The sequence below is a fragment of the Monodelphis domestica genome, chromosome 2, assembly GCF_027887165.1.
Source record: "Monodelphis domestica isolate mMonDom1 chromosome 2, mMonDom1.pri, whole genome shotgun sequence".
Classification (NCBI taxonomy): Eukaryota; Metazoa; Chordata; class Mammalia; order Didelphimorphia; family Didelphidae; genus Monodelphis; species Monodelphis domestica.
Window position 1 is genome coordinate 499,390,566 of NC_077228.1, and position 23,540 is coordinate 499,414,105.

Consider the following 23,540-nt stretch of genomic DNA (forward strand, 5'->3'; position numbering starts at 1 on the left):
TTTTTTTTAAGTTTTAAATTTGAAATAAGATTTTTTTTTAATTACAAAAGCAATTCCCTTAAAACCACCTGGTACTGAGTAAAAAAAAAAATTTTTAAAACCACAAACAAACATATCAATCAATCAAACAGAATAGGTAAATTAGTTGTTCATCCTAATGTGTTTGAAAGATTAGTGTTTGATAAACTGATAGAAAATACTAGCTAGCAACACATGCCATTATTTCCCCTTCAGCAATGTTGTGATAGAAAAGAAAAGGAAAGAAATGTGTTCTTCTTTTGCATCACCACTATTATGGAAATAAGTTTTGCATGACTTCCAAAAGATAATTCACATCTCCAAAAAAAGAAAGGAAGAAAGAAACAAAGAAGAAACTGATGAGATAAGTAGTATGGCGATTATTCTCATTTTGCAGAGGAGGAAACTGATGTTCAAGGGGTAAAATAAGTTGCACAGGAAATCCCAACTACTAGACATCTAAGAAGATTCCAACCTGGGTCTTCTTGACTCCAGCTCATCCCTCTACCACCCCACCATCCCCTCGGCTACAGTACAACAGAGGAATAGAGTAAGAACACATCCGAATTCTAAAATAGAGCTTCTAAGACCTTCAGCCCTGCCTTCCTGAAAAACCCTCATATTTAGGGAATTACACAATTATCTATTATCACCAGAAATAAGTGTGTGTTTATGAGGGGAGGCGTTTGGGTACAAAACACCAGATATTCTCTAGGTCAGTAAATCTTGAGTCATAATTCCGTCCTCTGTTTCCTGTTTTGTTCAAATTTTAGTTCCCTTATTTCAGACAGATTGTGCAACTCAACATTCATTTTCAAGAATGTCTTTGTATCCAAGCTGAGGATGTTTTCTCATCTTTCGTCCTTCTCAGTCATCAACTGCATATAAAAGGAGGGTCCACACTCAGGACTCCCAGGCAGTAGGCACCCTACAAACTCTATTCCTGAAAGTGTTCTTCTCTCATATCCAAAGACTATGGTCTCCTTGGTTGTCTTCTCCATCCTTATCATTTTGGTACCTGGCCTCTGTTCTGAAGAAAATTATTATGGTGAGTCAAATTATTTTCTTTCCTTTGGACCCAAGTTAAAGGATGGTGTTACTGCGAGCTCTTTATCCTTTTTTTATAGAGTAAAAACTCTAAGACAAAAAAGCAAGGACTAGATCGTTGAAGTTAAGTAACTTGTCCAAAGTCACACAGCTAGGAAGTATCTGAGGCCAGATTTGAACTGAAATACTGTTTGAATCCTATTTCTGATTGTACACCCATAAACAACAAATTTAACTTCTCAGTTACCTTGGCAACCCTCTAAGAATCTAAGAGGGATTGGTATTGATTTTGCCTAGATAAAGGAAGTTTTCACACTTCCTTTGGGTTGTCTGTACCACAGTTGAAGGATTCCAACCCAAAAACCCATTCTTCTAATCATGTTGCCTGTCTGTGAGACATGTAACACTAAAGTATCCAAAGAACTCCGACCCAACATGGAGGCCATGGAGCGATACATGATGGCAAAAAAATATGTTTAAGTGAAATTTTAAAATATGAAGTTGATTTTAAGACTTTGGGGGATCTTGTAGATACAGAATCAAACCATGTTCCAATCTCTGCAACTATACAAAACCCAAAAAAGATAGTTCTATTGTCATCAAGAATGAAATCAAAAGAGATTTCAGGGTTTTTTTAATATAATTTGAATGAGGGTGACAGTTGATTACATATTGGATTTATTGACAGGTTTTTGGGTTTTTTGAGAAAGGGCCTAACAGTTGAGACAGAATTCCATTCATCACATCCTGGCTAATTATAGCCATAGGTAGCCTAATATAAGAGTTCAGCAAAAATAAAAAAAAGTATTTTGTGAAAATCAATTGACTCTATGAAATTTAAAATAAAGAATATAATGTAAAAAAGAAAAAGCAGCAATATATCATGGTATGGTATGGAATTATGGGAGAGAAGTAAGAAGACTTAGCCTGGTAGAGTAGAAAGAGCCCTAGCTCTAGATTTAGAAGGTTTACAGTAAATGTATTAAATGGTCTTTAAAATCCCTACATCTATGTCCCTACTTATCAGAGAAATGGAAGACTAGTGTTATATATATATATATATATATATATATATATATATATATATGGATAAATCATATAAGACCACAAAATACCCAATGTCAACTCAAAAAAAATTTTTTTAACCTATATTAAGCATCTACTGTGTTCCAGTGACTGTTCTGGAAGCTAGGGACACAAATAGAATCCAAAAATGCCCAGATGGACTATACTCCCAGGTATTCAAAGAACAGTTGAATAAGAACAAGGCAATGTCAGATTTTTTAAAATATTGTTGAAAATGGAAAAAGATAACCATTTTTTATAAGATATTTTCCATAAATGGCAAGTGGAAGCTTGTTTACCAAGGACAGCAAATACTCAAAGTCAATGGGGTACAAATTTTTTCTTATAACATTACTGGAATGAGGCTTTGATTATTATCCCATTTTACAGCTGAGAAAACCAAGGTTCAGAGAAGTTGAGTAATTTACTAAGGATGATCCTATGAATCTGAGCGATAGACAAGAAGGAACTTAGGTTAATCTTCTTTCTGATCAAATCTTTTCTCTCTCAGGAGTGTGACCAAACTTCTTCTTGTCCTTCTCAGGAAATGTCCATGGTGTCTCTGCATGATAGACTTGCTTTTGCAGGGCAATTAACCTAAGCCATTCTGAGTGTTCTCATCAACCCACCCAGGACCAGCACAGTCCATTCTCTTGGGGAAATCATCTGAATGAAGGGAAAATATCTTTATATTTTAAAAAACTGAAACTTCTTTCAATTTCATTATTGATAACAATAGGACCATCGTTTTTGGTTTTTGTATAGTTGCAGAAATTGCAACATGGTTTAATTCTGTATCTACAAGATTCCCCAAAGTCTTAAAATCAATTTCATATTTTAAAATTTCACTTAAATATATTTTTTCACCATCATGTATCGCTCCATTGCCTATTGGGTCTGAGTTCTTTGGATTGTTAGGAGAGGAAGAGATATAAGAGAAAGTAAAAAAAAGGAAAAAATAAAAGGAAATGAAGGAGAAGGACAGCAGGAAGAAGTGAGGAAGCTAGTTTCTCTAGTTTACACTCAGATCAGACTCTCGTCTACCATGAGAGCTTCTTGCTTGACCCTTCTGCCTTGAGTGTCCCCTCTTTAATTCCTTTTCCTTCCAATTGCCAGTCATTTTCCTAAAGTCCTGCTCAAGCCATGCCAGTAGCTGCCTATTAACTCTATAGTCAAATAGAAATTCTTCTGACTGGCATTCAAAGGTCTTCAAAACCTGGCTCCTTCCTCCCTTTCCAGTCTTCTTAAATATTGTTCTTCAAGAACTCTATTATCCATTTATAGCATCCTACTTGAAGTGTTCCCATCTCCATGCCTTAGCAAAGGCTATCTTTCACACCTGGAATGCGTTCCTGTCTGATCTCCAAGTCTTAGAAACCCTGGTTTCCTTTGGGTGTCAATTAAAGTGCCACCTTTTTAAAAGATGATGATGACTTTTTTTTTGGCTAATTTCATTTTTTTTATTTTTATTTGGTCATTTCCAAACATTATTCATTGGAAACAAAAATCATTTTCTTTTCTTCCCTCCCCCCCCTCCCACCACCTCTCCCATAGCCCACGCGCAATTCCACTGGGTATCACACGTGTTCTTGATTCAAACCCATTTCCATGTTGTTGGTATTTGCATTAGAGTGTTCATTTAGAGTCTCTCCTCAGTCATATCCCCTCCACCCCTGTAGTCAAACAGTTGCTTTTCATCAGTATTTTTACTCCCACAGTTTATCTTCTGCTTGTGGATAGTGTTTTTTAGATCCCTGCAGATTGTTCAGGGACATTGCATTGTCCCTAGTGGACGAGTCCATTACCTTCGATTGAACCACAGTGTATCAATCTCTGTGTATAATGTTTTCCTGGTTCTGCTCCTTTCGCTCTGCATCACTTCTTGGAGGTCGTTCCAGTCTCCATAGAATTCCTCCACTTTATTATTCCTTTTTGCACAATAGTATTCCATCACCAACATATATCACAATTTGTTCAGCCATTCCCCAATTGAAGGGCATCCCCTCATTTTCCAATTTTTGGCCACCACAAAGAGTGCAGCTATGAATATTCTTGTACAAGTCTTTTTCCTTATTATCTCTTTGGGGTACAAGCCCAGCAGTGCTATAGCTGGATCAAAAAGCAGTCTTTTATCGCCCTTTGGCCATAGTTCCAAATTGCCCTCCAGAATGGTTGGATCAGTTCACAACTCCACCAGCAATGAATTAGTGTCCCTACTTTGCCACATCCCCTCCAGCATTCATTACTTTCCACAGCTGTTATGTTAGCCAATCTGCTAGGTGTGAAGTGATACCTCAGAGTGGTTTTGATTTGCATCTCTCTGATTATAAGAGATGTAGAACACTTTTTCATGTGCTTATTAATAGTTTTGATTTCATTGGCTGAGAACTGCCTATTCATGTCCCTTGCCCATTTATCAATTGGAGAATGGCTTGATTTTTTGTACAATTGATTTAGCTCTTTGTAAATTTGAGTAATTAGACCTTTGTCAGAGGTTTTTATGAAGATTGTTTCCCAATTTGTTGCTACCCTTCTGATTTTAGTTACATTGGTTTTGTTTGTACAAAAACTTTTTAATTTGATGTAGTCAAAATTATTTATTTTACATTTTGTGACTCTTTCTAAGTCTTGCTTGGTTTTAAAATCTTTCCCTTTCCAAAGGTCTAACAGGTATACTATTCTGTGTTCACCTAATTTACTTATAGTTTCCTTCTTTATGTTCAAGTCATTCACCCATTCTGAATTTATCTTGGTGTAGGGTGTGAGGTGTTGATCCAAACCTAGTCTCTCCCACACTGTCTTCCAATTTTCCCAGCAGTTTTTATCAAATAATGGATTTTTGTCCCCAAAGCTGGGGTCTTTGGGTTTGTCATAAACTGTCTTGCTGAGATCATTTACACCAAATCTATTCCACTGATCCTCCTTTCTGTCTCTTAGCTAGTACCAAATTGTTTTGATAACCACTGCTTTACAGTATAGTTTGAGATCTGGGACTACAAGTACACCTTCCTTTGCATTTTTTCCTTCTTTTTGTCAGTTGATGCCCAATAGATTTGGCTCCACCCTCTTACTTTCACCCTATGTGTATCTACCTTTCTCATATGTGTTTCTTGTAGACAGCATATGGTAGGGTTTTGGATTCTAATCCACTCTGCTATTCGCTTACGTTTTATGGGTGAGTTCATTCCATTCACATTCAGAGTTATGATTACTAGCTGTGTATTTCCCAGCATTTTGATTTCTGCTCCTTTACCTGCCTTTTCTTCTTTCACTATTTCCTTCTACACCAATGTTTGCTTTTGAACAGTCCCCCTTGTTCCCACCCTTATTTTACTTCCCTTTCTACCCCCCTCCCTATTTATCCCCCCTTTATTTTCCCTGTAGTCTTTCTAAAATTAACCCCCCGCTCCCTCCCTCTCTTGTACTGCTTCCCTCCCCACCAGACCGTTTGTTACCCTTCTACTCCCCTATAGGGTGCAAATCTATTCTCTGCCCCCAATGGATTGGATTGTTTTTCCCTCTTTGAGTCACTTTCAAAGCACGTAAAAGTTGAGTATTTCCTGTCTCTGACCTCTTTACCCTTCCAGTGTATTGATGTTCTCCCCCCTCCCACCATGAGCTTCTTTATGACATATAAATTTACCCCCATTTGTTTCTTTTCCCATTTCTTTTAATATTAACCTATTTTTAAGCTCTAGTTATATATATATATATATATATGTGTGTGTATGTATTTTTGCATGCATATATCTATATACCTATTTATGTCTTGTCCTTTCATCCTATACAGTTTGTTGCTGTTCCCTCTAAGTATACTTCTTTTTGCTGTCCAGCTAATAACAACAGTTTTTAAGAGTTACCAATGACCTCTTTTCTTATAGGGATACATATCATTTTAACTTATTGAGTCTCTTTAAAAATTTTTTTTGTTGTTCTTTTTTCCCCTCTTTTTTAATTACCTTTTGATGATTCTCTTGAGTTCTGTGCTTGGACATCAAATTTTCTGTTCAGGTCTGGTCTTTTCTTTACGAATTCTTGAAATTCTTCTATTTTGTTGAATGATCATACTTTCCCCTGTAAGAATATAGTCAGTTTTGCTGGGTAGTTGATTCTTGGTTGTAGGCCTAGTTCCCTTGCTTTCCGGAATATCGTATTCCATGCCTTTCTTTTCTTCAGTGTGGATGCAGCCAGATCCTGAGTTATCCTCACTGTGGTTCCTTGGTATCTGAATGACTTGTTCTTGGCAGCTTGTAATATCTTTTCTTTGGTCTTATAGTTCTTGAATTTGGCTATAACATTCCTGGGTGTTGTCAGTTGGGGGTTAAGTACAGGAGGTGATCTGTGGATTCTATTAATCTCCACTTTTCCCTCTTGTTCAAGGATTTCGGGGTAGTTTTCTTTAATAATTTCCTGTAATATAATGTCCAGGCTTTTTCTTTTGTCATGATCTTCTGGTAGGCCAATAATTCTTAAATTGTCTCTCCTTAAACGATTTTCTAAATCCTCTGTTTTGTGAATGAGATGCTTCGTATTTTCCTCAATTTTTCCATTCTTTTGGTTTTGTTTTATAGTGTCTTGCTGCCTTGTGAGGTCGCTCAATTCAAGTTGTTGTATTCTGGCTCTTAAAGACTGGATTTCATCCTTAGTTTTTTGGTCATCCTTTTCCTTTTGGTCGGATTTTCTTTGGAGATCATCTTTCATCTTCTTCACCTCATCTGCTTTGCCTCATCTTTCATCTCCTTTGCCTCATTTTCCAGCTGGTTGATTTTGGCTTTCAAGACACTATTTTCTGTTTCCAGATGACTTATCTTAGTTTTTAAGTTCTTTTCCCAATTGTCTTCAGCCTCTCTTAATTGTGTTTTGAATTGCATTTTGAGTTCTTCCAAAGCCTGTATCCAATTCGCTGGGATTTCTGATTTTTTCTTTGCTGGGTCCTCCCCCTCTATTTCATTCCCTCTTTGCTCATTACCTGTGCAGAAGCTGTCTATTGTAATTTCTTTCTTCTTTTTCTGTTGTTTGCTCGAGTTTACCCCTTCTTTGCTTCCCATATTTGGCTGTGCTCTTGCTCCTCTCATTTTGTTTTGGTTTTAGGGCTGTCAGTCTCCCCTCTTGGAGCTTTGTCAAGTCTCTTGGTACAGTCTCTAGGGGAGGAATGTTAGCTTCCCTGTCCTCTGGAGGCTTTTGATTGGATTGAGTTCAAGTGGGTTGGGCTGTATGTGGTATGAAGCTCTAAGGCTCTGAAGACTCCTGGAAGGCTGGGGTGCCCAGGCTCTCTCCAGTTCTCTCCAGCTGCTTTTCTGCTGTCCACAAGTGCCTTTGCCCACCTTCCTAAACTCTGAGGAGTTCTGATGGGATTAGTTCAACTGGATTGGTCTGGATGTGCCTGAGGCAAGGGTGAGACTGGAGCCCAATGGAGGGACCCAGCCACGGTCTATTTCTCCCTGGCTTCCTCCCCGCTGTCCAAGCTGGATGCTCCAAGCCCGGCGCCCCGCTGCTCCCAAGGTAGACCCTGCAAACCAGCACCTTTGCCTGCTCAGAGGTTCCCGCTGCTGCTGGGGGCTCAGCCCTCTGGGTTGTGGGGGAGGGGTCCTGGGACCTTCGCTCTGCCTTCCCCTTAGCCCTGAGTATTCTCTGATTCTGGCTTTTGGTGGGGCATACCTTTTGTTTGAGTCCAGAAGGAGGGTTCCCCGCTTCTGTCCTGTTGTTCAGATTGAATTTCGGTGCCCTAGGAGCATTCAGTTTGTATCGGTAAGGAAGGGTCTTCCATGAGGTCTGAATTTTTGTTGCTTGCTAAGCTGCCGTCTTGACTCCGTCCCACGATGATGACTTCTGAGATGACTTCCTCAGAAGAATTGCATGGGGATTGCCTAGTATGCTTTCCCTAGACCTCCTCATCCACCCTCCAGCTGCTAATGCCCCTGCCTCTAAGATGAACTTGTATCTTATTCATATCTGTAGATAAATATTTTGTAGCCCTTCTTACTAGACAACTTAGCGGATAGAGTGCTGGGTCTAGAATCAGGAGTACCTGAGTTCAAACCCAGCCTCAGACACTTACTAGCTATGTGTCCTTGGGCAAGTCACTCAACTTCTGTTTATCTTAATCCATTGGAGGAAGAAATGGCAAACCACTGCATTATCTTTGTCAAGAGAACTCCATGGACCTTACAGTCCACAGCATCATTAACAATCCATAGATCAACATTAGAATATAAGTTCCTTGAGGGCAGAGGTTGCCTTGCTTGGATTTTTGTATCTTTGCCATTTAGTGCCTGGCATATAGTAAGCAAATAAATGCTTGTTGATTGAGTGAATGGATGATTCACATCTTCCAGATTCCATGTCCCAAATATCACAGAACCATTTCTTCCTTTGATGACTTTCTCAGAAGAATTATGTGGAGATTGCCTAAATTCAAAATGATTGCACTCTCACTTTGTTCCTTTTCCTACAGACACTCCCCATGCCTGCTGCTTCCGCTATTACTCTGGAAAAATCCGAAATGTGGTTGCTTGTTATGAGACCAGCAGCCAATGCCCCAAGCCAGGAGTCATGTGAGTAATCTTTCCACAATCTATATCCAGCCTCGGATGTTTCTCCTACATCTAGGGAGAAAGAGAAAAGTTCCTTCTGGAGAGGAGCCAAGAAGGTCTGCCCTTTAGGGAGGCTGGATGATTGATAGAGACCAGAGAAAGATGATTCATAGAATTTCATGTCCCTGCTAAGTTCAGGAGTTATGTAGAAGGAATAAATACACACCAGGACTCCTAGACAAAATAAGTTCTATTTATTGAGCCCAGAGGCTTTGGGATTGGTGTTTGGACTGGGAAAGGAGAGCTGAGTAGGAATCCCTGTGGCTTTTGACCTATAGGTCCAAGGAGAATCACAAGATCATTGGTTTAGAGCCAGAAAGAACCTTAATGGCTAATTAGTCATTTTACAGATAAAGACACTGAGACCCAGAAAAGGAAAACATCTTGCCAAGGTCACTCAGTAACTGGATTTGAACTCGGGTTTTCTAATTCTAAACCCAGTGCTCTTTCTCCCAGGGCGTATCTTCCACTCAGCCTCCAAATCTGCTCGTATAGAACATGGAAGAGGAGGGAGAAGGTGAAACCAGTAGGGTTTTCTCCTCAAGGGACCCCCATTAGACCTAGAGAATAGAAGCAGGAATTTGGGGGGAGTCTTGAAACACTGTACAGGGATGGCAGACATAGAAAGCAGGGAGGTGTGTGAGTACTCTTGAGAAAGAGAAGCGCAAGGTTAAACTCATCTCCTTTGCCCTTCTTCTTCTTGCACTGCAGAGTCATCACCAAGATGGGACACCAGTTCTGTGTCCACCCAAGAAATGCCAAAAATTGTGGCACTTCCCTAAAACCAAAGGAAATCCTCCAATCCTAGGGAGGACAGCCCCTGGACAACAGACAACATCACCCTGTGAAGATATCATCCCTTATCTAGGGAACTTATGATTTCTAAAAATAAACGTGATGGACTTCATAGGATTCAGTGTGGTTTTTTATTTTAATAACAAACTTCCACAGAAATGTTCCAATGTTATAGGATTCATGTGGTCTCCCTCCCCCTTCCCAGAGCTGGCAAGCCCTTCCACCTGGGTTATGCATGTAATATCACGCCAAACATATTTCCGTATCATTCATTTTTGTAAGTGAATAATCTTGGAAATCCCAAATCCTATTCCCAAATAAACAAGCGATAAAGCATCTGCTTTCCTCTGCATTCCCGACTCCAACAGTTCTTTCTCTGGAGGTGGAGAACATGCTTTGTCGTAAGTCCTCAGAATTATTCTAGATATCAATGTGGTTTTTCATCTGTATTTCTAAAAAAACATCAAGACTTCTAGGAGGAATTAGTTGAGCCTGGGAAACAAAATCAGATGGAAAAGGAGGCGCATTCTGAGTCCCTGGACAAGCTGCCCTGTGACCTGAGTCTCTGTGCCTGTGCATCCCAGGGTCCCCTCACTAGGCGAAGAGAGGGTAGCCTTTGCTCCATGTTGTGTATGGAATGGCGCCTGACTCCAAGTGGAGCTGATGCTTCAAGCCTGCGTCAAGGGTGGCATTGGCTCAGAGCTTCTTGGGAAGGAGGCATGGATGTTTCCAGAGACTCTTTGGGAGACACAGGCAGGGAAGAAAACACTCTTAAAAGTGCAGTCATGTAGGGGAAGCCAGACGGCGGACAAGCCCCGGACTCTAACTTGTCCCCCTAGAGATGAGAGGCTTCAGAGACTTTCCCTTCGGATCTGATTGAATCCTCTCTCTTGTTTTGAGCTCAAAGCTCCTCTGGCTCCCAGAAAAGAACTCCTTCAGGCTGGTGCATCTGCTGGCAGGGGTAGCAATAGCAGCAGCAACCACAGTGGTAGCAGCAGGAGGAGAAGGAAGAGGAAGAAGGAGAGTTTGATGTGGGAGGAAGAGGAGGAGTTATAGTGGTAGTAGTAGCATAAGTGGCAGAGGTGGTAGTAGTAGTAGCAGTAGTTATAGTACTTATGGTATTAGCAGTAGAATTAATTGTACTATTAGTACTAGTAGTAGTAGTAGTTGCATTAGTTGTACTAGTGGTAATAGCGTTAGTTATACTAGTGGTAGTAGTAGTTGCATTAGTTGTATTAGTGGTAGTAATAGCATTAGTTATACTAGTGGTAGTAGTAGTATTAGTGGTAGTAATAGTGGTAGTAGTAGTTGCATTAGTTGTATTAGTGGTAATAGTAACATTAGTTACACTAGTGGTAGTAGTAGTAGTAGTGGTAGTTATAGTGGTAGTATTAGTTGTATTAGTGGTAGTAGTAGCATTAGTTACACTAGTGGTAGTAGTAGTATTAGTGATAGTAATAGTGGTAGTAGTAGTTGCATTAGTTGTATTAGTGGTAGTAGTAGCATTAGTTACACTAGTGGTAGTAGTAGTTGCATTAGTTGTACTAGTGGTAATAGTAGAATTAGGTGTACTAGTAGTAGTAGTAGTAATAGCATTAGTGGTAGTAGTAGTGCTTGTGGTAGTAGTAGTAACCACAGTTGTACTAGTGGTTGTGGTAGTAGCATTAGTTGTACTAGTAGTGGTAGCTTTTATTTAATAGCTACCAGGAGTTAGGAAGAGGAGGAGGAGGAGGAGGAACAACAAGCATTTATATAGCACTTTGGGTTTACAACGCACTTACCCCATGTTAACCCATTTGGCACAACAGTCTCGTAAGGTAGGTACTCTATTTTAGTCTTCATAATTTCTATGACTTCTGTCTGCTCTTTACTTGGGTAAATGAGTTGGCTTTCTATTCACTATTTGGGGGAGCCAGAATTTCTTTAAACTAGTAGGCACAGGTAAAGAGCGATTCTTCTCCTTTAGAGAAACCAGGGCACAGCTAAGGAGTACAGTGGATGGAGAGCCAGGCTCAGAGTTGGAAGGACCTCCTCCCAATTTCATGCATTTTCTTTTTTTTTTTAATTCTTATTTTCTATTTTAGAATCAATGTTAAGTATTGGTTCCAAGGCATAAGTGTGGTATGGGCTAGACAGTGAAGGTTAGGTGACTTGCTCAGGGTCACATCTGGGCACATGCACACACACACACACACACACACAGCCAAGAAGTAAGTGAGACCAGATTTGAACCAGGACCTCCCATCTCTAGGTCTGGCTCTCTATCCACTAAGGAGCACTATCTATCCCATTTCACTGGCTGTCCTTCATTCCTAGTATTCTTTTCCTCCTCATCTCCATCTCTTACCCTCCTGGCTTCCTTCAAGTGCCAGCTAAAATCCTACCTTTGGCAAGAAACCTTTTCTAATCCCCCTGAACAGTAGTGCCTTCACTTGGTTGATTATCTCCAATTTTTTTCTCTGGTGCATAATTACAATATCTGAGAATTTTAAGGGATCTCAGCGATCATCTTGTCCAAACCTTCCTCCACAAAGTGCCAACTCTATGACATTCCCAATAAGTTCTAAAGCTTTGTTTTTAAGACCTTCATCAAGGAGGAACTCACCACTCTATGAGATATCCCCTCCACTTTGGGATAGCTCCAACTGTTAGGAATCTTGTCCCTTGTATCAAACATGAATTCATCACCTTGCAACTGCAGTATCAGCTCCAGGATCTCTTCCTTGACTCATCCTGGTTCTGAAAGGTTGTATCCCTAGAAGGGCAATAACCACCCCATGTTCTAGAGGTAACCCTATGGGTGACTACTCCTAACCTAATAGCTAATAAGTCCCTATAATTGTATTTCACCTTAATCAGCCAATAGACTTAAAAAGTTTTTTAAAAAGACATTTATTCAGATGGCACCAAGAAGAATTTACAAAGCATAACAAATCTGAGGAGCATTCTTCCACCCAAAGTCAGCAAGGGGTACAACTGAAAAAAGTAGTCACAAAATTAAAGTACAATGGCAGTGAAGCACACATGGAGAATACATGTGTCAAACGCGACTCGCAATTCTGGAATGGTAGGACCTTGATAATCTTCCTCCAGAAAGTTCACTACAAGGCAGGATATTAATGATGGACAAGTCACTCTGTTGCTAAGCTAGGAAAATTCTTCCCAGGGCACAGTGTCTCGGCCAGATGGATTGATTAGTTCACTTACTGGCCTGCCCCAAGTAGATCACCCAACTGTTGAGCCAGATCATGCCCAGGCTCTGATGTTGTTGCTGGGATAAACCAGGGAAGTCATGTGTCTTCTCAGCAGAACTGCTGCTAATGTGGCCCAGTAGGTCATTTGATTGTTAACTCACAGGCACCACACTGATCTGAGCAGTCCTAGGACCTCTTCAGAGGTATCTCTGACAGATAGTGATCTACTGATCTCCATGGGCTCACTCTTCAAGGGGCAGGCTCTACCCCTTCCATCCTCCAACTAGGTTAGAGATACTGTGTTTTCAGTTAGAGTACTACTTTACCTTTTCAGTAAGAGCAATCACACTTAGCCTAGAATTGGCAGAAATCTTGGGCCACATCACTGAGGTTTGTCACCTCTAGACAGCAGATGGGAGAAGTCAAGCCTCATCTTGTCACAGAATTCTTTACTATGAGGAAATGCAACATACAGTATACTTCAGTTGGCAACAAAGATGAACTCGGGGACAATCAAGACTCCAACCCATTCCCTGGGTCCTGGGATTTCTCTATGTCTTCTTTCCTTCCCTTCTCCTGGACTTCTTGAGTTACATTGAAGGAGGCAGCTTTGCCCTGGATAGAACTGCTATTTTGACCTTCCTGCTCAAAACTTGCCATTTGGGCCAGGATAGGATTCCTTCAGGGTATTCACAATACCCATCCCCTTTCCAGATTCCAAGTAAGCTTCATGTAGATGAGCATCTGGGGACAAAGGTATGGAAGTCAGCTAGATAGTGTCCCCAAGTCATTGTCTTTGCTGATCTTGATCACATACAGTTGAGTAATCCAAGCCTCAGACCTTCTCCAGGATGTGGAATGTTTCCTTCATATCTAAAAAGACTTCCCCTTTATATTTCAGTGCCTTGGAACTGCTTCTTGTGACCTTCAATCTCGTTGAAGTCTAAATAAGCCACACTCTTACATGACTCTCACATGCTACTCTTACTGCTACCCCAAAGAAAACCAGGAAACCTATGAGCTGGGAAATTTGGATTCTAGACCCAGCTCTCAATTCCCCATGTGACCCTGAACAAGTCACAAGCCTCTTTGCAACACATTTTTCTCATCTATAAAATATGTCCACTTGGTCCCTAATGGTCCTCCTCACTTATACATCCTATGTTCTAGAGAATGAGATCCAAGCTCCAGAAATATAAAATGACATAGAGAAAGGAAAATCTTGAGTAAAACTTAAGAAAGCAAGGAACTGTACAATAGGGGCCCACATTTCCATAGGGTCTCCTGCTGACTCCTTTGAGTTTAGGAACAACTGATTCTTTGAGAAAGAAGGGAAAAGGGCAGGAAATTTAACCAGTTGTGAAAGAGAGAAATATTGAAGGAAATGCAAGGACTGTATTTGCAGTGTTATCTCATGAAAAAAGGAGATAGAACTCTGGCTGTCAACGGGGGATGGGAATGGAACCTCCAGCTAAGAAAAGGAGAGGAGCAGTTGAGGATCCAGTTTCTTCCCTTTTGAGCCAAGAAGAGGAAGGAGCAATTTCCACTAAGCTTATCTAGATAAAAATCCCTTGTTGAACAGAAGAGATCCAGACTAACCATCTATCTTCATAGTGATTAGATAGACTTTTTTCCCTTTGGGGAAGGATAAATAGCCTATCCTTCAGAAGACTCTTTCAAAACTATATCTCTGTGCCAATAATACAATCATCTTGAACCTACAAAGATACTAAGATCATCTAAGACTTAGTCCCTAGACTTGAGCTTCAAACCCCTGAAGAAACTACAGGAGGAATATAGTTCAGGGATTTCCTGTTCCCTCTTTCCTAACCTATTATACTAAGCCCTTTATCTAATAAATAGATATTTTAACTAATTGAGAAACCAGATATCTTCAATATCCTAAAGGGGATCATAGATACAATCAACTAAAGAAGAAAATAGGAAACAGAGATTGAAGGGGATTTTCTCTTACACTTCAACACTTACATTAGATCCAACTCCATTTCTCTAGATAGCTCTGCCTGGGAGGGAAGTGGTGTTCCTCTTTATCTGTTCCCTCCCTCTCAGCTACCTGTCAAACTTCAGTTCCTGATCCCCTGCAAGACTGGTCTGGATGTTCTCATCAATTTCTTGTGTTCCTTCATTGGTCACCAAAGGTCTGGTCACATTCATCATCATCATCATCATCCTTTTCATCCTCATCATTTCAGTACCTGGTTTCTGCTTTGAATCTAAGTTTGGTAAGTCTAATTATTTTCTTTCCTTTTGACCAAATCTTTGGGAATAAAGAAACAAGAATGTCAGGGGCTAATGATGAACAAGGCACCTGTGACAATCATCACTGACAAGACCATCTGGGATGCTCTGAAATTAGGGGTCCTCAAGGGATTCCCTCCTCTCTATTCTGGGAAGGCAGAGTTTTTCCTCTTGTCCACCTCTAAATATACCTCTTTAGACTAGGGAAAGTGATAGGAGATGGTCCAGCCCACCCTAGGGTATGTGAGAGGACTTTCCAAAGCATATTTCCCAAGGTGGGTGTGTATAATCCCTGGAAACTCTTACCAGGAATACAAATCTCTTGGGTCCAGACTCAGGCTCCTCTGGGCTGACAAAAACTGAATCTGAGGCCCAACACCACCACTTAATAGCTGTGTAACCATGATAAGTCACTCTGAGCCTCAACTTCTTCATCTATAAAATGGGAGTAATAATATTTCCTTATACTACATACCTCATTGCATTGTGAAAAAGATTAAATCCTTTTCAATGTGGCAATGTTTCCTGAAAGAAAAATGGTTTTGAAAGTTGGGGTGGACATTGAATTGATAAGACTTGGTAACTGATCAGATATGCAGAGTGACAAAGAGAGAAAATTCCAGGATGACTCTGAAGTTAAAAACCTGAAGGATTAGAAGGATAATGGTGCCCTTGATGGAAATGGGAAATCCACAAGGATCAAGGTGCAGAATACATTGGTCGTTTTGAACATACTGAGTTTGTTAAAGGATCAACTCAAACAGAGGTCAGAAAATGTCCATACTAAGGCTAAAAGGAATTAAAAGAGTGAGCCAAGCTAAAGAGATCAGAGGAAGAATTAAGATGCAAGATCACTGTGAATTCACACCATGAGAAATTTGCCAGGCATGGCAGGTGTGCCAGCAGAAGCAGGTCTGGCACATACTTGCTCTTTTTTAAAATATTAATTTAAATTTTTTCAACTAACCAGCATTCCTTTTCTCTCCCTTCACTCAACCTCAGTTGCTCCAATCTACTTTTTTTAACTCATAATTGCCTTCCATCTTAGAATCTATAGTGTTATAAGGTGGAAGAGCAATAAGGTCTAGGCAATGGGGTTAAGTGACTTTCCCAGGGTCACACAGCTAGGAAGTGTCCAGGCCGGACTCTCAATCCACAGTCACCTAGCTGGTCCCCCCACCTACTTCTTAAAAGAGCATCAATTGGGCTGAGGTTATTCCATCTTGGCAAGGAATACCTATAAACTTTGTAGATATTCCTGTGTTCTTCACCAAGACTAACAGTATGCCATGTTGCCTTCTAATTTAGACCACAGGTTAGGCTAGCACCACCACTAGTAGTAGCTGATTTTCATACAGCTTTTTAAGGTTGGTAAAGCATTTTGTGTACATTGTCTCTTTTCATTCTCCCTCATAAGAACCATATGAGCTAAGGAAGATGTATTCCTATTATCCCCATTTTTCTGATGAGCAAACTGAGTCTGAGAGGGACTAAGTGACTGGTGCACAATTCACAGCTAATACATAACTGAAGGAAGATTACAACTCAGGAATTCTTGATTCAAACCTTTAAGTGCATCTAGAACCCCATACCCTTCTCTGCCTCCCACTAGAATAGCCCCAGAGTACATCCAGATTATTTTAAGCTCCTCAAATTGAGACTGTCACCCTCAGCCAGTAATATGACAGAACCAGCAATTCTGGGCAACCGTGTGAGCCAATGAGTATGAGTATTTATACCTTCAAAAATTGGCAAGTGCTGTAAATTAGAGCTTTATTTTTTTAATGTTCAAATTGAAGAAAATATAGAAAAAATATTAATAAGGTAGATTGAATTTTTTAATATGTCCTTCATACATTTTTATGGAAATCCAGCTATTACACACTTACCAGCACACCCCTGCCTCAGCCCTCTTTATTTATGGCCCACTCCTGAGGAAGATTTCATTTTGAGGAGATTAAAATGTTAAAGATGGAGGAAAGGGTACACACACACACACACACACACACACACACACACACACACATTCCCCCATGATTTGACCTACAGTCCAGATCTAGAAATCCAGAGTCATCACTTAAGTCCTTAACTTCCTTGTTTGTTCCCATCTCACTTCCCTTATTTCAGAAAAATTGTGCCATCATCAGTACTTCCAAAGGACCATATTTTGTTCCTAGCTAGTTTGAGAAAGTTTTTTTTATCCTGTTCCTTCTCAGCCATTCATTGATTATAAAGAAAAGGAAGGTCCCAGCCTGCATTGCAGAGCCATCAGAACAGGCATCCTGAGCTTTGAGGGTGAGGCTGAAAGTTCTCTCCTCCTGCCTCCAAGAACCATGGTCCCTCTGGCTATCCTTTTCATCCTCATCATTTCAGTACCTGGTTTCTGCTTTGAATCTAAGTTTGGTAAGTCTAATTATTTTCTTTCCTTTTGACCAAATCTTTGTGAAGAAAGAAACAAGAATGGTCAGGGGCTAATGATGAACAAGGCACCTGTGACAATCATCACTGACAAGACCATCTGGGATGCTCTGAAATTAGGGTCCTCAAGGGATTCCCTCCTCTCTATTCTGGGAAGGCAGAGTTTTTCCTCTTGTCCACCTCTAAACACACCTCTTTAGACTAGGGAAAGTGATAGGAGATGGTCCAACCCACCCTAGGGTATGTGAGAGGACTTTCCAAAGCATATTTCCCAAGGTGGGTGTGTATAATCCCTGGAAACTCTTACCAGGAATACAAATCTCTTGGGTCCAGACTCAGGTTCCTCTGGGCTGACAAAAACTGAATCTGAGGCCCAACACCACCACTTAATAGCTGTGTAACCATGATAAGTCACTCTGAGCCTCAACTTCTTCATCTGTAAAATGGGAGTAATAATAATTCCCTATACTACATACCTCATTGCATTGTGGGAAAAATTAAATGAGGTAAGATAGAAAGGAGAAAAAGAGGGGGGAGGGAGGAAGGGAAGGAGAGAGAGATGGAGAGAGAGACAGAGAGACAGAGAGAGAGAGAGAGAGAGAGAGAGAGAGAGAGAGAGAGAGAGAGAGAGAGAGAGAGAGAGAGAGAGAGAGAGAGAGCTGAGGTGCTAAGAAAAAGCTAAGTGCTGGGGAAAACACAAGTAAGGAAGATAGTCCTTGTCCCCAAGGAGCTTATATACCAATGAGAGAAGTCAGCACATAGAGTAGAGGTAAGCTAGGAAACAAGAAAGGAGAACAAAGCATTCAGAGGTATGACATGAGATGACCAGGAAGTTTTTGTGTGAAAGAACTTCATAAACTGTAAAACTTTAAATATATATTCAATGTTCCAATAAATCTGTGATCTCAATAATACGAACACATTCTAATAAGGAAAACCACAATCCATCCATGCTTGCCTGTCCTTCATGATTCTTGTCCATGTCCTCCCTTTAGAGGAGTACACCAAGAGTACTGGGAGCTTTCTTCTCTTAATAAAGCATATAGACTGGATTCTTAGGGAAATCGTTTAAATAGCTGCCATTTAAATAAACATGATATTCAAGGTTCTTCTGGGTGATGGCCCCTCCTCTAACAAGGGGAATTATCCTAATCTTGTTATGTTCCATGATGAACCTCCATCCCCCTTTACCAGGACATCCTAGACCAATCTCCAGAGAAGGAAAAGAAGAATTATTGGGAGAGGAAGAGGAAGAAAGGGGAAATAGAATTAAGGACAAAGGGAGGAGATGAAGGAGGTAGAGGGGAAAAAAGGGGAAGAGGGGGAGGAAGTGTGAGTCTTGGTCCTCCAAATTCTTTCCTAGAAGAAATGCAAAGCCATTGACTCTTTTACTGTCTGTCTCAGGAACTAAAGGCCTTGGATATGACATTCCAACTTCCTGCTGCCACTCTTATACCCATCACCGGCTCCCATACCACCTCATAGTAGACTTCTATGAGACCAGCAGCCTGTGCCTCAAGCCAGCCATCGTGTGAGTGACACTTCCACACCTCCATCTGGGGAAAAGGAGACTGAGAGTTCAGGGAGGAGCAAGGGAGAATTCAAGAGAGAGGAGCAGACCATCAGGGAAGCTGGAGGTTGACTAAAACTGAACTTAGTCCTTGCTAATTCATTCAGTCAATTAAGCATTTATTAAACCCCTACTATATGCCAGGCTCTGTGCTAAGAGCTGGAGCTGCAAAGAAATACAAAATATAGATCCTGTGTCTGAGAAGCTCACAGTCTTATGGGGGAGGCAAACAAGCTGAATTAATCATTAATTTATGAAATTATGAGATAGGGGGCAGCTAGGTGGCTCAGTAGATGAGAGCCAGGCCTAGAGGCTGGAGGTCCTGGGTTCTATGTCTGGCATCAGACAGCTATGGGATCCTGGGCAAGTCACTTAACTCCCATTGCCTAGCGCTTATCACTTTTCTGCCTTGGAATTAATACACAGTATTGAATCTAAAGCAGAAAGGAGAAAAGAAAAGAAAAGAAAAGAAAAGAAAAGAAAAGAAAAGAAAAGAAAAGAAAGAAAAGAAAAGAAAAGAAAAGAAAAGAAAAGAAAAGAAAAGAAAAGGAAAGGAAAAGGAAAGGAAAGGAAAGGAAAGGAAAGGAAAGGAAAGGAAAGGAAAGGAAAGGAAAGGAAAGGAAAGGAAAGGAAAGGAAAGGAAAAGGAAAGGAAAGGAAAGGAAAGGAAAGGAAAGGAAAGGAAAGGAAAGGAAAGGAAAGGAAAGGAAAGGAAAGGAAAGGAAAGGAAAGGAAAGGAAAGGAAGGAAAGGAAAGGGAAGGAAAGGAAGGGAAGGGAAAGGAAAGGAAAGGAAAGGAAAGGAAAGGAAAGGAAAGGAAAGGAAAGGAAAGGAAAGGAAAGGAAAGAAAGGAAAGGAAAGGAAAGGAAAGGAAAGGAAAGGAAAGGAAAGGAAAGGAAAGGAAAGGAAAGGAAAGGAAAGGAAAGGAAAGGAAAGGGAAGGAAAGGGAAGGAAAGGGAAGGAAAGGGAAGGGAAGGAAAGGAAGGAAAGGAAAGGGAAAGGAAAGGAAAAGGAAAGGAAAGGAAAGGAAAGGAAAGGAAAGGAAAGGAAAGGAAAGGGAAAGGAAAGGAAAGGAAAGGAAAGGAAAGGAAAGGAAAGGAAAGGAGAAAGGAAAGGAAAGGAAAGGAAAGGAAAGGAAAGAAAGGAAAGGAAAGGAAAGGAAAGGAAAGGAAAGGAAAGGAAAGGAAAGGAAAGGAAAGGAAAGGGAAAATTAGAAGCAGACACACCTGGTTCTCTAGGAAAGACCACAATAGGCAACTAGAAACAGGGGGTGACTATCATACTCTATTATAACAGAGGGGGCTATACGGGGCAAAAAGCAGACAGGCAGAGGGAAGGAGTAAAAGAGATCCAGAAGCAGTCAATGTAGAGGAGAGTTGGGAGCACTCAACAACATGGAACCAATAGAGAGGGAAGAAGGCTTGAAGAGCAAGAGTTGGGTCTCATTCTTTCTCATAGGCTTAAAAAGAAAAAAACCCTTCCCTTCCAACTTAGAATCAATACTATGTATTGGTTCCAAGGCAGAAGAATGGTAAGGGCTAGGCACTAAGGGTAGTGACTTGGCTAGGGTCCACAGAGCTAGGAAGTGTTGGAGATCAAATTTGAACTCAAGACCTCCTCATTTCTAGGACTGACTCTCAGTCCATTGAGTCACCTAGCTGATCCCTTTCTTATAGGCTTTTTAGGGAAACAGAGCAAGTTCTACCTGCTCCAAATTGGGGTTATTTCCTTGACATAGCCAAATCATCTCAAAGTTATCAAGAAAATTTCAAAGTTAGATCTCAACATTATCAACACCTTTTTGACTTTCTACTTGTTTGGAATATGGAGGTCTGAATTTTATCTAGAATTGATATATCAAATGATCAGAACCTTGAAACCATGGAAGTGGTTTCCCCCTGATTGGGATCAGGTAGCTAGGATGTGAATTTTAGTTATTACATGATTCATTATGGCTATTCAGTCATTTTAGTTGTCTAACTTTTCATGACTCTCATTTTGGATTTTCTTGGCAAAGATGCTAGAGTAGTTTACCATTTCCTTCTCCAACTCATTTGGCAAATAAGGAAATTGAAGCAAATAGCTGGTGTCTGAGACCACCTTCGAAATCAAGTCTTCTGACTCCAGAGCTGATGCTCCATCTATTATGCCACCTAACTGCTCCAGGACAATGACAAAATTTTAAATTATGCACTTTTGATCTTTGAAACAGTTTGTACATGACTTTCAAGTTCCCTCTTTGCTATCTAAAGTTCCTGCTATTACCCCTTTGTACTGCCTCCCTATAAAATCTGCTAGACTGACTGAGGTCCAAGAGATCAGAGCAAGATATAATTTTAATATTCATGCAAATAAATATGTATAAAGAAGCTATTTATACAATAAATGGGAAATAATCAACAGAGGCAAGGCATTAGAATCAAAAAGGGTTACAGAAAGGATACAAGTGATATGCATGCATCCTGGATAAAATTCTCTCTCCTTATTGTGCCTCAGGGCTTGTGATTTATTGCATTCAGGGGCATTGGGGCTGGTGATAATACTGGATATTAGAGAGAAAAAAAGAGCTGGGTAGGATCTCCTATGGTTTCTGCAGAGAATCCTTGATCTAGAATAAAAATGGACCTTAAAAGCCATGTTGCCCCACTCCCTCATTTTACAGAAGAAACAATTTATAGATGGAGATAGAGAACCAAACAGTTCAACTTGCCCAAGGTCACTCAAAGAGTAAGAATCATAGCTTGGATTTTAAAGGAGGTCCTCTGTCATTCAAATCCAACCCTCTTCCTCCTTCTATAGCTGCTTCTCAACTCCCCATAGGAGCCTCTCCCATTGGAAAGAGAAGGATGTGGGAGCAGAGGAAATAAAGACCAGAGGGTTTTCTGAGAAGACACCCATGGAGTCTTTAAAGAAATATGATAATGATGATAATGATAATTAGCATTTATGTAGCTCTCTAAGGTTTACAAAATGATTTACATATGTCTTCTAATTTAATAATTATTTGGGAATTTGGGAATTTGGGAAGTGGGTTCTCCCCATTTTACAGTTGAGGAAACTGAGGCTAAAAGAGGTTGAGTCACTTCCCTAGGGTCGCATGACTCATAGGTATCTAAAGCATAATTTGAACATAGTTCTTCCTAATTCTCTGTCCAGCATTTTATACACTATGCTCTCTGAAGATTAAGGGAGGGTCTTCAAAGTTTTGCATAGAGATGATAGTCATGGAAAGTAGTAAGACCTGTGAGCTCTCTTGGGGAAGGGAATCCTGGTGCTAAATTTATTATCCTTTCTTCTGCTTCTTGCACTCTAGCTTCCTCACCAGTAAAGGTCGCCAGATCTGTGCCAACCCCAAATATGAGTGGGTACAAAGGTACATCTTACTTCTGAAACAGAAAATAAGGACTGAATAATGCTACTCCTACCTGGAACATCTCTACAAAAGCACTCAACTTTCTCTACCTAAAAAATAAAAATGATTTCTAAAAATAAAGCTGTCTTATGAGCTCTTGATTGCCTTCTTCCCTTCAGTCTTCATTGTCCTTTCTACTGCTTTGGATTCACTTCAACCTAGGTGGCTTCTGCTCTATGTGCCTCTTCAACCCAGAATTCTCATCCAATGCCAAGGCTAAACTGACCGTGTTCCTGTTACCAATGAGTAAAAGTCTACTTGATTACCAAGACTACCTCCAATGTCTCACACTCCCTAGCAACACTCATTAACCTAGCAAGACTAGTTCTAAATAGGATGGCTTTTTTTTCACTAGACAAAATAGGCAAAGACAAAAGATGAACTTAAAATATTTTTAAAGTTTCTCTTCACTCTCATATCCTGACTTTTTCACTGTCCTGTCTGTCTCTAAATTTCCATTATCAGACACTTCAGAAAGTCTGATCTGTAACAGAGTTTCTTGGTAGAATGTAAGCTCCTTGGGAACAAGTACTATATTTTTATGTGTTGTAACCCCCAGTAATGAGAATAGGCCCCAGTAAAATCATAGCCATGACCTAGAAATAGTCAGACACATAGCTCCCCTCTCCCCAGCATGAGAACTTAATCCAAATACATTCCCAAATACTAGATGTTCTTCCAAGAAATCATTGGTGCAATGATTCTATAAAAAATTTTGTTAGGTGGTTACACATTGACATATTGAATTATGACCTATAGAAAATTCTGTTCAGAACTACTGAGGTAATCTAAATCCATTGTCTCCATCTTGTAAATCATTACTAACCATGTCCCTGCAAAAGGCTTACCTAACCCCTTAGCCTATGTCATTTTCTCTATAAAGTGTGTACCCCAAATCATTTAACTTTGTCACTGGTCAGCAATAAGATATCTGCATGTCCATCTGTCAGTCTGTCAGCTTGGCCCTTCTGTAATTCCAGAATCATTTTTCTCATCCTAGTTTGTTGACCCACAAATGATATGTCGAGCAGACCTCAACAATGTATCTTTATCACTAGTGACTTCTACAGAGTAGAGATTTAGATATTTGTTCATCCAAATGCCCAACTGACAATCTGTGGCAAATTTTTACCTTTCCACAAAATATTTACTAACAAATGTCTTTGTCTTT

General features: G+C 40.3%; 2 protein-coding genes across 2 annotated transcripts; both read left to right on the top strand.

Annotated features, from left to right (window-relative positions):
- Window positions 1–833: 833 nt before the first annotated feature.
- On the top strand, window positions 834–9,630 carry LOC103101147 (C-C motif chemokine 3-like). Its single transcript, XM_007485502.3, has 3 exons — window positions 834–1,066; window positions 8,585–8,684; window positions 9,435–9,630. The coding sequence occupies exons 1-3, from the start codon at window positions 994–996 to the stop codon at window positions 9,529–9,531; spliced, it is 270 nt and encodes an 89-aa protein (XP_007485564.1). The 5' UTR covers window positions 834–993; the 3' UTR covers window positions 9,532–9,630.
- A 7,528-nt stretch (window positions 9,631–17,158) lies between these two features.
- Window positions 17,159–22,450, top strand: LOC107651025 (C-C motif chemokine 4-like). Its single transcript, XM_056819439.1, has 3 exons — window positions 17,159–17,374; window positions 18,794–18,920; window positions 22,271–22,450. The coding sequence occupies exons 1-3, from the start codon at window positions 17,305–17,307 to the stop codon at window positions 22,368–22,370; spliced, it is 297 nt and encodes a 98-aa protein (XP_056675417.1). The 5' UTR covers window positions 17,159–17,304; the 3' UTR covers window positions 22,371–22,450.
- Window positions 22,451–23,540: the final 1,090 nt, after the last annotated feature.